The sequence below is a fragment of the Fomitopsis serialis genome (genome assembly GCF_022376445.1).
Source record: "Fomitopsis serialis strain Sig1Antser10 chromosome Unknown B0H18scaffold_10, whole genome shotgun sequence".
NCBI lineage: Eukaryota > Fungi > Basidiomycota > Agaricomycetes > Polyporales > Fomitopsidaceae > Fomitopsis > Fomitopsis serialis.
Window position 1 is genome coordinate 588,473 of NW_025954970.1, and position 14,018 is coordinate 602,490.

The following is a 14,018-nucleotide window of genomic DNA, read 5'->3' on the forward strand; positions in this document are numbered from 1 at the left end:
GAGTATGTCCAGATCTAAATAATAGAATATCAGCATATAGCTATAAGACCACACAGATATGTACGTCACAGCTGTGAATAGCTCATGCATGATCCGATGGTAATGCTTTGGTCTCTGTCGGCGAAGTCCGACGAGACGAACGAGGTGGTCCCGATATATCTCTGTGTTCGTGGCATTGAAGTCCGACACCTTTGCGAGCTTCAGATGATGATCGGATATGATTGACTCAACCTGATGAACATTCGAGATTAAATACAATATAGGGGGTCAACGAGTCACGTAGAATATCGGATGTACCGCTGTCATGCACAATGCCAACATAGTCGGTGGTATCTCGCTCTCAGAGGGCACGGCAGCATACGAGGAGACTAACAAATTTCCGTTCTGCAAACCGACCTTAACATACTGCGTGGAGACAAAGAATGATGCCCGTATGGCTTGTTTGATAATGGAGCTCTCATACGGAGCAGATTGATTGAACACGAGTCCCTGTGTTGTCGGCACGAGAAGCAATTCAGTACGAAACCACGAGACATCACCAGATGCTGGCAGAATCATTATAGGGGCTTTTTGACCAATCCTTAGGGTGAGGATGGGGTGAGGAAGGGTGAGGAAGGCATTTTCACGTTCTGAGCATTAAACGTCTCACCCTCGCAGCATGAATCTCAGCGTGCATTAACCCGCGTTCGCGCCATCATCAGGAAAAACTCCCTTGTCTTGACAAGTATTCTAAGTACTGCATGTCTTGAAATCTATAAAGTACTTGGCAAGACAAGTCATATGCTTGAAGTACCTGCACAAGAGAGCCTATGCTTGAAGTTAAGATATCTTTTGTGTCTTCAGACTATTGATGTAGGTTTACTCTACATGTCTTGATGAGCTTGCAAGACGTACATGATAATGTGCTTATTTCAAGACATGTGGACATTGTCAATCAACATTTGAATCTCCATGGCTCTCAAAGAAATCTGTGTCTTGTCGTAGTGGGCAACTTCCACAAGTATTGGAACCCAAATTGAGATGAAATCAATAATATTATTGCGCACTGCGCATGACATCACAGCATAGGTGATTGTTAGAGCAGTACAGAGCATGTTATACAACATTACAGAGCAACATAAAAAATGTATCACCTAACCGCCTTACGAACGACAACTGATGATTGACCAGTGACCAGTGACCAGCAACATGTCACTCATGTCGAGAGAATGTCGAGAAATGAGACGGACAGCTAGACGAATGCCGACACGGATGGCAGGACGGCGATATGGACGGAGATACGGACGGCGGCACGGACGGCGACACGGACGGCGACATGGACGGCGACACGGCGAGATGACGATACAGCGATTGACTATAGAGACGAGGAAGTTGTGTAGATGCTGTAGTAGATAGTCTGACGATTGTTCAGGCGCTGATCCAGGATGTACAAGATTGAGAAGATACTTACCTTGGCATGTTGTGCTCAGGCGTCGGAGAGTACGTGGGAAGCCTCACGCCCAGCTTCTTCTTCGTTGACCTGAGGCTCGACTGGGGAACAATCGTTCATTGTACACACATACTATTGACAGTGATGCACTTACCCTCAGGCGCCTTCGACGTCGTCGTCTTTGACGACGGCGGCTTTGACGACGGCGGCTTTGACGACGGCGGCTTTGACGATGTCGGCTTCGACGATGTCGGCTTCGATGACGACGGCTTCGACAATGTCGGCTTCGAAGACGACAGCTTCGACGATGTCGGTTTCGAAGACGACAGCTTTGACGATGGCTTTGCAGCCTTCGTTCCGGTGGCCTTAGTGTCGCCGACCTCTACATCGCTCCACGCGATGAACTGCTCGCCAGGGCTACCATCGTCAGCGACGTCTTGCTTATCCTTCGATCTCGAGACTTGCTGCTCATCGATGAGTGTGCTGGACCAACATTGAGATAGACTCGACGTTTAGAAGGTTAGTATTAATGCCACTTACCTGACATTATAGGGGATTTTCCACCAATGTTCGGGGTCAGGGTCGGGCTAGGTTATGGGGACAATTGAGACGACCCAGGGTGCCTTGGCGCCGGCTTAACCCTAGTAAGCGCCGGCTTAACCCTATAGACGCCCAAGATTTCCCAGAGCGGGCGGGCAGGGCGATGGACTGGTGTGGGTGGATTGGAGAGTGGGGTGAACCGGCCAGGCTGGACGGTGAATGGGTACGGTTCGTCGAATGAAAGGCCGGGCATGCGATGTGTGCGTCCGCGACGCACAGCACGCACGGGCAGCAACGGGCGTGCGGCGCGGCGTTGTGCGTCCGCGACGCACAGCAGGCGCACGACGGGCGAGGCACGTGAGGTCCGTGCATGGCCTGCGGTCCGGCGGTGCAAGTGCGCGGGTTGCTGCGGAGCTGAGAGCCTTGGGCGTCGCGCGGGCAGGTGTGCGTCGCGGACGCACAACGCCCACGCGACGGCCGGCGCGAGCGGAGCTGCACCCGGGCACGTGCACCGCCGGACCGCAGGCCATGCGCGCGCCTCACGTGCGTCGTCCGGCGTGTGCGCGCTGTGCGTCGCGGACGCACAACGCCGTGCCGCGCGCCCGTTGCTGCCCGTGCGCGCTGTGCGTCGCGGACGCACACATCGCATGCCCGGCCTTTCATTCGACGAACCGTACCCATTCACCGTCCAGCCTGGCCGGTTCACCCGAGCTGGGGGTAGTGACTGGTTGCTTAGAGCTGCGTATCTGCCCGTTGTAACAGTGGCTACTTACAATTGCTAATCTTTCCGTAGTTACTTACAATTGCTAAGCTTTCCGTAGTTACTTACAACTGCTTATCTTGCCAATGTACCCATTCAAGTCACACTGATGTATGAGAAGCATTGCATTCTGCGTAACGAGTAGTACAAGAAAAAAAGAAAACTAAGTCCGACGTGTACAGATGAGAATGCGACAGATGATACAGTATATACGAGTCCGCGACACGACGAAGGCCTCACTTTTTACCACCCTTCTTGCCCTTCGAGCCGCTCTTCACGTTGCGCGCAGAAGTTGTCGGCTTGCCGGTTGCCTTTCCGCCGCTGACCTTGGTGAAAGTGAAGCGCTCGACCATCGGGGCCTTGCGCATCGTCCGACGAGGGGGCTCATCCAGCGCGGACGAGTTCTTGCGCTTGCGCGGGTTCGACGGTCCAGCAGCAGACGACGATCCAGCGGCAGACGCGCCCTCGCCCTCGTCCAGGTCGTGCTCGTCCTGGTCGTGCTCGTCCTGCTCGTGCTCGTCCTGCTCGTCCTGGTCGAACTGCATGAAGCCTGCAGAGGGGCTGGCGGCGGGGGTGCCTAGAAGGAAGTCAGCACAAGGTGTTTTGAAGACGGGTAAGGACTTACTGAGAGGGCTGGATTGCGTGAAGCCAGCACCCGGGAGGGGCGCGTTGTCCACGTCCATGGCGTCCTCATTGTCGACGACGGGGGCGGCGGCCTGCTGCGGGGCGGGGTGGAGGGACACCTCACGCAACTGCTGAGCAACAGCGTCGAGGGAGGGCGGGTTTGCAGCCGAGCGAGGGGGGACGGTAGAGGTTTGGCGCCATGGAGACGATGGGCCGGCGGGAGAGTGCAGGTGGTGGTGCTGCGGCGAGAACGGCGAGGGCGGGGGGACGACGCGAGCAGGGGACGGGAGGGGCGGGAACACAAACCGGGAGGACGATGGCAGCGGCGGAGTGGGAGTGTGAGGGGGCGGGGGGCGGGGCCGGCAGCGGAGCCAGTCGACGGAGACGGCGAGCGGGACGACGGTGGCGTCGGCGTTGCGGCCATCGCGGCCATCTTCTCGACCTCGTCCTCGAGAGCCTCTGCGGCAGCCTGCGCGGAAGCCTTGGCAGCGTTCTTCGCCTTCACCTCGCGGCCTTGATAGCCCTCGCGCTGCCGGCGGCGCAGCTGTTGAGGTTAGCCTTCCTCGCCGCCTCCTTCTCCTTCTCGGCCGCCTTGTCGGCCTTCTCCTTCTCCTTCTCGGCCTTCTTCGCGGCGGCGGCGGCGGCTTTCTGGGCCTTCTTCGTCATCTTCGGCGGGGCGACTTGGGACGTGGAGGCCGCCGAAGTCGACGCAGCCCCGGACGCGGTCGTCGTGGCAGTCTTCTTGCCCGACTTCTTCGGGGCGGAGACCTCCACGATGTCGTCGTCCTCGGACTCGACGATGGCGGCAGACTTCGGCGCGGCCTTGCCCTTGCCCTTCCTGTCGGCCTTGCCCTTGCCCTTCGACTTGCTGGCCTTGGGGGTGGGCTCCTCCTCCTGGGGGTGCTCGTCCTCGAACTCCTCCTCGTCCTCCTCGTCGACCTCCTCGGCCTCATCGTCGATGAGGTCCGCGACGACGTTGCCGATGAGGCCCGAGAGCGCTCGCTCTGTGGAGGCATGAAGGTCAGATAAGACAAGATGAGAAAAGGACGACTTACGCAGGGCAAAATCGGACTCGACGAATGCCTCGTGCATGAGCAGCTTGGCGTAGGCGAGGTTGTGCAGGAAGACGTCAGTACTCCCGAGCAGAACCAGGTAGTACACGTAGCAGGCCTTGAGCTGGCCCATGCGCACGATGCGCCCCTTCGCCTGCTCGTCCTCCTGCGCGGACCACGTAGTGTCCTAGAAGGTGTGAGCAGACGACAAGGAGATAAGGGGGATACTCACGATGAAGATCATGATGTTGGCCCACGTCAGGTTGAGGCCAGTCGCGCCGACCGACGACATTATATAGTGTTTTCTAAAGGGGGTACAGGTTGGGATAGGGTCCGGGTAGCACCACTTTTGCCTACAGAATGTTGGGTTTTACCCTCCAAACAGGTACCAAACCCGATGAAACAGGGGAAAAACAGCGCAGATTCGACGTATTGGAGTAACATGGGTTTGGGTACGGATTTTTTGCCCCAAGATATCCCGACTTTACAGCGATCTATGGTCCGACACGACCCAACATACATAATATTCATGTACAGCGAGCAGACATCTCCGACATCACTGCGACGAGAGCCCTGTGTCCGACAGTGCTACATCGTTCATGATTGATGTAGCCGACAGTGCTGTATCGTTCATGAACGATGTAGCCGACAGTGCTGTATCGCTCATAAACGATGAAGCCGGCAGTTGTAGGATGCATCGTTTACGAACGATGTAACACTGTCGCATACATCTGCAGCTATGCAGATGTATGCGACAGTGTTACATCGTTTGTGAACGATGCATCCTACAACTGTCGGATGCATCGTTCATTAACGATACAGCACCGCCGGCTACAATCGCTGCAGATGTATGCGACAGGTCGGATGCATCGTTCATGAACGATACAGCACCGCCGGCTACAATCGCTGCAGATGTATGCGACAGGTCGGATGCATCGTTCATGAACGATACAACACCGCCGGCTACAATCGCTGCAGATGTATGCGACAGGTCGGATGCATCGTTCATGAACGATACAACACCGCCGGCTACAATCGCTGCAGATGTATGCGACAGGTCGGATGCATCGTTCATGAACGATACAACACCGCCGGCTACAATCGCTGCAGATGTATGCGACAGGTCGGATGCATCGTTCATGAACGATACAACACCGCCGGCTACAATCGCTGCAGATGTATGCGACAGGTCGGATGCATCGTTCATGAACGATACAACACCGCCGGCTACAATCGCTGCAGATGTATGCGACAGGTCGGATGCATCGTTCATGAACGATACAACACCGCCGGCTACAATCGCTGCAGATGTATGCGACAGGTCGGATGCATCGTTCATGAACGATACAACACCGCCGGCTACAATCGCTGCAGATGTATGCGACAGGTCGGATGCATCGTTCATGAACGATACAGCACCGCCGGCTACAATCGCTGCAGATGTATGCGACAGGTCGGATGCATCGTTCATGAACGATACAGCACCGCCGGCTACAATCGCTGCAGATGTATGCGACAGGTCGGATGCATCGTTCATGAACGATACAGCACCGCCGGCTACAATCGCTGCAGATGTATGCGACAGGTCGGATGCATCGTTCATGAACGATACAGCACCGCCGGCTACAATCGCTGCAGATGTATGCGACAGTCGGCTGCATCGTTCATGATCGATGCCTCCGACAGCACTGCAGTTGTATACGACAGTGTTACGTCGTTCGTGAACGATTTATCCTACAGTGCTACATCGTTCATGGACGATAAAGCCGATAGTGCTGTATCTTTCATGAACGATTCATCCGCAAGTACTGCGTCGTGGTAACCATGTGATAGGGTTAGGGTCCACACAGGGAAAATGGTTGTCTTGAATTCCCTCCCACAATGGGACTTGTCGCAGTGTGTCTGAGGTGGACCACATCGTTCGCAATCGATGCGCCCATTAACATTAGAGTGTCAATAGCTACATGATTCACCTCAGCTACCAATGGACAGAAACAGTTGAGATATCCAGTCCCATCTCTATTACCGTAGCTTGTGTCGTGACGTCTGACAGTAGTCATTACAGAAACCCATGATGGAGTCGGTTGAGGCTTGCTGAACGCTTGTCATTCGTAAAGACATACCCTCGTTGCAGCATCCGTTCAGTCGAGATGTACTGTTCTGGTGAACCCACTGCCAGGTTCCGCATTCAATGGCGTCAACTTGTAAGATCATGCATAGAAACAAACTCCAGTAGTCCTTTCGAAGGCTTCAGGAAAGGCACATCGGTTGTATCAAACTCTATGTCTTTTTTGTCGCTTATTTATAGGCCATCGGACGCACCTTGTGATTCTCTCAGAAGATGGCCGGTGTGTCAGCGACCTTGCGTCATCATCCACCCATCGGTATGCCGACACAATCACCGGAATCAATTGGAGATCACTGGATGCGAGCCTCGAGGTGCAGCAGGCTCTGTCGGGCCAACGTCCGGTTTCCCCCGTCGTTGACTTTTAACGACAGCGTGATTCCAACCAGGTCCATATCACTTCACCCCCCACTCTCTCCGAGCTGCTGCCATGGTTGGACCTTGCACTGTCGACTTTGTTCTGGGCATCATGTCCTTACTGGCACCCCCAGGAAATCTATCTCCCCGTCCCCGTCATGAGATCGTGACGGGCAGCCGACTGTTCACCGATCTCCCTCCAGATCCAGAGGCGTGGGATGCCGACACTCTGCAACGCCTCGAAAACACGCTATGGGCACTCTTCGATAGTCCCTTGAACGTGCCAGCCTTTGAGCTGTTCGTTCGCTGCCAAATCCTCGTAAGTCGGGACCTCCGACGATTGTGTCTATCGCAAGACTAAACCATCCGACACACAGACACCCCGATGGATGCGGTCGCTCATGCGTTCGGGACAGCAAAAGAACTTTCCGGTCCTTCTGCTTGCTATGTTTCAGTGGATCACCTACGACCCGGCGGCCATTCCCTGCGACACTCACGATATCACAACATTCTTGATGTCGCACAAGGGATTAAAGCCAGAGGTTATCGACCTGAAAGCCAACCCTCAAGTATATATGCGAGGCCTCGTCAATATCACTCTCCGTTGGATGTGTACGGTGTCCTCTGCATACCTGCGGTGTTGTACTGACATGTATGTTGGCTTTCAGTGAACTCCCGCTTGGCGTGTACGTATCTACGTGTGAATGTCCGTCCCACTTTGCTAATGCGACAATAGCTTTGCCTCGCCTGGGCCGGGTTAAAGACTTGTACACGAGCTTAGGTTCACTTGCTCACATCCGACGTTTTATAGAGGACATTGAGACTGGTATGTGCCCAGATTGTTTTCGAGGTATTCATAACACCTTCAAACTTATGCTTCCTAGATGACGAGGAGGATAGCGAAACAGATAGTAGCGACGAGATTATGGGCTGAGCGACAATGTCTGTGACTGGTAGCCATGTATCCCCGCCGAAATGTGGTATTTACGTATTTGAGCAGCAGGAAGGTTTGTGCGCTTGTCAACGTTGGATCTGTCCGACTGTCGCCGCACTATCTGTCGGATTGGCATGTGTCGTTTAGAGAGTGTGTCGCCGTAATCGTTATACCTTCAGGAAATCTCAGTAGTTGCTCATAAACCGTGGATCTTCTAAGTCGTTGAAACATAGACAGGGGGGCCCACGGTCTGAAAGCCCCCGACGACGGCCGAGATGTCGGGGAGCTTGAGTAATCATTAACTAATCAGCATGCGGATACGATCATTCGTATCCAGGTTAAATCGGAGCACCCGAGGGTCGGGTCGGAGCCCGTTTCAAAGAACTGTCGGGACAAGATCCGATGGCCCCATCCATGTGTTTTAACGACGAAGAATTCCTGACGACGTCCACATTCATTCCCCCTACATTCTTCGTCCTGGTGTCATGGTTGGCATTTGTGACATATCCCAGCTTCGCTACCTCATCTTTAACTTGACCCCCCGTGGACGCCAATCGCCCCGTTTCCGCAACGACGTCCTGTTAAGCGGCAGTCTGTTCACCGACCCCCCTCCAGCTCCAGAGGCGTGGGATGCGGACGCTCTTCAATGCCTCGAAAGCACACTGTGGGCTGCTTTCAACAGTCCACTGGACTTCCTCAACTTCGAGTTGTTGGTCCGCTGCCACATCCTCGTAAGTCGGAGGTCCGACGATTCTGTCTATCGCAAGACTGAACCGTCCGACACGCAGACACCCCGATGGATGCGGTCGCTCATGCGATCGGAACAGAAAGAAAGCTTCCCTGTCCTGCTGCTTGCCATGTTTCAGTGGATCACCTACGACCCCGCCATTCCCCGCGACACTCACGACATCATGGCATTCTTGATGTCGCACAAGGGACTCAAGCCAGAGGTCATCGCTCCGAACGCTGACCACGTCATATGCCGCCGGGCCGGTGCTGCCATTACTCTGCGCTGGATGTGTACGCTGCCTTACTTTCCATTCTCATGGCTTCGTACTAACATCTGGCGGGATCTCAGTGAATTCACGCCTGGCATGTACGCACCTCCGTCCAAAATTTCGTGCTCACTTGCTAATTCCGTATCAGCATTACCTGACCCAGTCCAGCTTACAGACCTGTACATGCCCTCAGCCATGGAAACGATCGCTCAGATCCGACGTTACGTAGAGGACATGACGTTGGGTATGTCCACGGACAGTGTTCCTCATGATATCCTGAAGCTTACGATGTGTAGACGACGACGAGGACAGCGACATAAACAATGTCGGCGAGTTGATTGACTGAAAGAAATGGGTGGATGAGCTTGCAGTAGTAAACCTTCAAGTCTAAATACCTGGCGCGCTTCTGTCGATGTCGAATTCGCCCCACTTTCCATCTACAATCCGTTGTGTCGGTATGCATCGTTCAAAGACGATACAGCAATTCATCACCATGTCGTTTCACATTCGTAGTACCACCCCGACATACCCTGGAGGATTCCGACACTGAGAGGGGCCACCAGGTGCCCTCCGTTGCCTTAGGCGACACTCCGACGTAGCGCAGCCGCCCGGTCTATCAATTCGACCGCAGATTTTGGGTTGAATCAAGTGACACGCTCTTCCGGAAGGCTCGGGTAACTTACCTGTCATGAAGGTAGACCATGTGATTTTGGAGTGGAACTGTGCCTGAGCACGCCATTTGGTGGTGACGCGTATCTGTCGGAGCGCTGTCCGGCGCGTATCAAGCCTGGATGGAACTAATCAGTGTCGCAAGGTCGGACAATGCGTCATGAGAGTCATTCTCATGTTGAATGGCCATTGTATTCAGCTATGTCGCACAGAACATACATCGCACGACACGCAAACATGACACGTCGGAGTGGAATGAGGAACATCAGAATCATTTGATTGAGTGGATATTGTGTGTGACTTCTCCCGTCAAGACTTTCGATCGTGATCGATCGGGGATCTTTTGATTCAGTAAGCCTCTGATACGTGGATATATGACCGCCTCCACCCTCTGCAGTGAAAACGCACACCTTGGAAGATTGTGTGCTTGTATCAAAGTAGTGTGATTTATTTGCCAGGATCACATTGTTTTATCTACATAGCGAGGGCTTTTTAAGTACCGCACAAGCAGTGAGATCGCATTACAGATTCGTTTCGGATGTGACTGCTCCCGGTCAAGGGAATTTCTAGATCACTTCTGCACCCGGCCAGTAGTCACATGCCTCAGCCCGGTTCTTGGTAACACTGCCTGCCTCCTGTGTGGCAGGCATGTCCGACAATCACTGGCGTCGTTCCTCTGTTGCACCACGACACTATCTCTTGACGCCGAACTGCCCCCAGCCCCACTGCCCCCCCTACTCGCTGCCCCTCACAATGCCTTCTGCCCGTGGCAAAGCCAAAGACACCAGCGAGCGGTCGCGCACCAACAAGCGCGGCAAAAAAGCGCAGAATGCGACAGCGAAGGGAGCACGAAACGTCGCGGGTGGCACTGAGATTCCGCAGGACAGCCGCGCGCGAGACAAGGACATTAGCGAGGAGGAAAGCAAACTCTGGGACTCGATGACCGTTCGTAATTGCTGCTCTCCATCGATTCCATGTTTTCTGAGGGATATTACCTAGACCGAGTGGGACGAAATCAGCCCGGCGAGGCGGCTCGAGTTGGATAGGAGGGCACGCGATGCGTTTCTGGGGACGATGAAGTTCGACATCATCGAGACGAAGACGGATGCTATCGTTCCCCGCTTCGGCATGTACAACGATCGGCCCCTCGACAGGGGAGCCATGTCCCGGCTGAAGGCGAACATCACGAACCGTCACGCTCATGGTTTCCAAACCGACTCTCACCTGATATTCGCCGTGGCCACGCGCGACCTCATTCGCGATCCAGCCCCTGTCGGGAGTGAGCTTCTCGGGTCGGACCTTCCGGAATTCGACCTCCAAGACAGCGTGGAGCCTCGGTCGGTACTCGCGCTTGCTGGACAACACCGATATCGGACCGCAAACGAGCTGTACGCGAAATGGAGAAAGGAGCTCAGAGAGCGACGTGGAATGGCGACAGAGGATGACGATGGCGTGTCCATAGCGGCATCAGAGGGAGCGAAGTCGTCGAGTGATGATGTCGATCTAGACACCATGGATGATCTCGAACGTCGGATGGAGGAGGTACGATGGTGGGGTGTGCGATTGTACGACCTCAGTAAGCCCGCTATGTTAAGCTGTCCTCATGTCTTCTGACAAATGTCGCCACCGCTACAGAGAAGATTCAGTCGGATGAAGAGCTTGCGGATCATCTGTCGCGCAACGAGTCCAAGGTTCAACACTCGGAGACGGAGGAAGAGTCGCTGGTCCAGAAGTTGAACCGAATCCGCAGCATCCTAGCAGACCTCGGAATGGCAGAGTTCATGAAGAAGCACCAGTCGCTCACCTTGTCGAAGCTGAAGCTGAATATCAACTCGTCGATGTCATGGATCATCATGAACGTCTACATGCTCCTCATGGTCCTCTCGATGACGCGACATGGGTCGCACTTTAGGGCTCAGCCGGAGTTCCGAGTGTCGTGGCTGAAGAACCTCAGCGATGCTCACGGGACGGTACGTATCTGACGCCTATACGAGATCCGTGGCCTCATACAGATCTTCATGTCGCAGCTGCTTTCATGGATCTTCATACGACAGTCTGAACGCATGGCTTTGGTCGACTGCGTCTACACCGGGAGATCTGAGCAGAGAGCCGACGCGACAGATGAGGCATCTCGCGCCGACAACCCCAGCAATGCCGAGAACGTCGGCGACATTGAGGTCGTTCGTGGCGACGCCTGGCCCTCTTTCCAGACAATGAGGAGTGCGTTGGGTACGTCCAAGTCGGTTGCCCCTTACCCCTACACTGCCGAGGAGCTGGCGATACTCGCTCGCAACTTTTCCCTGGGTGAACGGCGATTCCAGCACATTATTCAGTGGTACCTACTCGATACTAACGGTACAGCCGGAGTGCATTTCGACCGTTGCAAACGGTAGAGCCGCCTCCGGCCGGAGCTGTGATTTCCTTGTTGCAAACAGGCCGGCCGGACTGGTTTCAAACAAGCCGGCCGAGCATATCTCAAACCAGTTCAAACGGTCCGGCCGGTGTATCCCTAGGGCACCTATTTTCTGTCTGAACAGGGGGGCCATTTAGTGTCTTGCTGGCAACGGACCGGCCGGGCAATAAGGGGCTTTAATTGTAACAGATCAACCGGGATACTCTTTCTCCTATGGTAACGAACCGGCCGGGAAATGGGATCCTTCATTTGTAATGGGCCGGCCGGAGTGCATAGTTCACCAGTTGCAATGGGCCAGCCGGAGCACATGCTCCCTGGCTAATAACAGACCGGCCGGGTTGCATCATCTCTAGCTGGCAACGGAGCGGCCGGACCATTTTTCCACATTGATAGCAGGCTAGCCGGGCCATATAATCTAGCACTCCACACTGGTAACGGTCCGGCCGGGCAGTGGCACCATCCATTGGTAACGGTCCGGCCGGGCAACAGTATTGTGACCCAGTATTGGCTGGGCCAGTCAACAATAGACCATACTCCCTTAGAACAGCCTACTAGTAGAATGTATTATATATCCACAGTGCATGCCCTATCACATTGCCTGAGCTGTTAGCTCACTGGCCAGCCATGCAAACACTGGCTGAGGGCATTCAAAAACCTTCGGCCTATTGTATTATGATACAGAGTGTGATTTGAATGATTGTATATGTAAGACCATCACTAATGGAGCCCAACATAGTGTTCCCACATTTTAAAGGGGCTTAGTGAAGCTGCCACCAGCCAAATTAAATGGCCGGACATCTCAAAACATCGGCCGGGCATTTTAGTTCATTGGCCGAAGCTTTTCCTTCATTGGCCGAAGCTTTTTCTCACTGGCCGAAGCTTTTTCTCACTGGCCGAAGCTTTCACTTCATTGGCCGAAGCTTTTCTTCACCGGCCGAAGCTTTGGATTGACCGGCCGAAGCTTCTACTTCACCGGCCGGCGAAAACAGCCGGTGCTCGGCAAAAAATGGCCGGCCGGTGTGCAAAAATGGCCGGCTGGTGTGCAAAAATTGGCCGGCCGGTGCGCAAAACCGGCCGGGCTGTTGAGTTACTATATGTGGAAATGTGGTATTGTCTGGGAGCCCTTCATTTGCAGAGTCTAGTATCAATTTCCTAGTTTTCAAGAACACATAGTTAGGCCAGGATATGCAAGACAAGATTTACTACTCACAGGCTTCTTTGCAAAACATGTTATTCAATTCCTGAAGCCAATATTCTTTGCCCACACTGTTTGACAATCTAGAATGTGTTATCACAATGCATAGAGTAGATCCCCAAAAGTAATAGTCTTATTCTTTGAAGCTGAATGCAGGACAACAAATAAGGGGTATACAGGTATGGTATACATGTTGACTTCCTGCAGCTAATGTTCTTTCCAAACAGTGTTTTACCATCTAGAATAGTTCATTGACCCACAAGGAATCAGTCCTCCAAAGGAATAGTCTTATTCACACAAGCTGAAGGCAGCACAGAGTTAAGGTGAGGGTGGGTATATGGGTATACATGTTATACTGTGTTCACATCCTGAAGCCAATATGCTTTGCCCACAAGGTTTGGCAATCAAGAATGGCACAGAAACATCTACCCACTGTTGGTAATGGTCCGGCCGGCCAATCCTCATAGGAGATGGTCCGGCCTGTGCATGATCCCCTTAACTCTGTACCACATTCAGCTCATGTGAATAAGACTATTCCTTTGGACGACTCACTCCTTATGTGTAAATGAACCATTCTAGATTGTGAAACTGTGTTTGGAATGTAGATTGGCTGCAGGAAGTCAACATTGTTTGACATGTATACTATACCTTACCCCTTATCTCATGTTCTGCATTCAGCTTTGAAGAATAAGACTATTCCTTTTGGGAATCTACTCTATGCATTGAAATAACACATTCTAGATAGTCAAACAGTGTGGGCAAAGAATATTGGCTTCAGCAGTTGAATAACATGTTTTGCAAAGAAGCCTGTGAGTAAATCTTGTCTCGCATATCCTGGCCTAACTATGTACCTTTGGACACTAGGAAATCAATACTAGACTCTATGAATGAAGGGCTTCCAGACAATACCACATTTCCACAT

General features: G+C 53.4%; 4 protein-coding genes across 4 annotated transcripts; 2 read left to right on the plus strand and 2 right to left on the minus strand.

The window, feature by feature from the left end:
- Positions 1–1,465: 1,465 nt before the first annotated feature.
- On the minus strand, positions 1,466–3,412 carry B0H18DRAFT_952327 (uncharacterized protein; the record flags this gene model as incomplete). The annotated part of the gene is made up of 7 exons (XM_048042093.1): positions 1,466–1,530; positions 1,584–1,912; positions 2,431–2,590; positions 2,642–2,707; positions 2,771–2,800; positions 2,977–3,306; positions 3,355–3,412. The coding sequence occupies 7 exons, from the start codon at positions 3,410–3,412 to the stop codon at positions 1,466–1,468; spliced, it is 1,038 nt and encodes a 345-aa protein (XP_047897482.1).
- A 1,753-nt stretch (positions 3,413–5,165) lies between these two features.
- On the minus strand, positions 5,166–6,008 carry B0H18DRAFT_952328 (uncharacterized protein; the record flags this gene model as incomplete). Its single annotated transcript, XM_048042094.1, has 1 exon — positions 5,166–6,008. The coding sequence occupies one exon, from the start codon at positions 6,006–6,008 to the stop codon at positions 5,166–5,168; it is 843 nt and encodes a 280-aa protein (XP_047897483.1).
- Positions 6,009–6,999: 991 nt separating this feature from the next.
- On the plus strand, positions 7,000–9,165 carry B0H18DRAFT_1115869 (uncharacterized protein; the record flags this gene model as incomplete). The annotated part of the gene is made up of 9 exons (XM_048033329.1): positions 7,000–7,206; positions 7,265–7,499; positions 7,556–7,573; positions 7,624–7,713; positions 8,437–8,552; positions 8,610–8,841; positions 8,900–8,917; positions 8,968–9,063; positions 9,116–9,165. The coding sequence occupies 9 exons, from the start codon at positions 7,000–7,002 to the stop codon at positions 9,163–9,165; spliced, it is 1,062 nt and encodes a 353-aa protein (XP_047897484.1).
- Positions 9,166–10,241: 1,076 nt separating this feature from the next.
- Positions 10,242–11,881, plus strand: B0H18DRAFT_952330 (uncharacterized protein; the record flags this gene model as incomplete). The annotated part of the gene is made up of 4 exons (XM_048042095.1): positions 10,242–10,433; positions 10,488–11,064; positions 11,124–11,458; positions 11,501–11,881. 4 exons carry the CDS (start codon positions 10,242–10,244, stop codon positions 11,879–11,881), a joined length of 1,485 nt encoding a protein of 494 aa, XP_047897485.1.
- Positions 11,882–14,018: the final 2,137 nt, after the last annotated feature.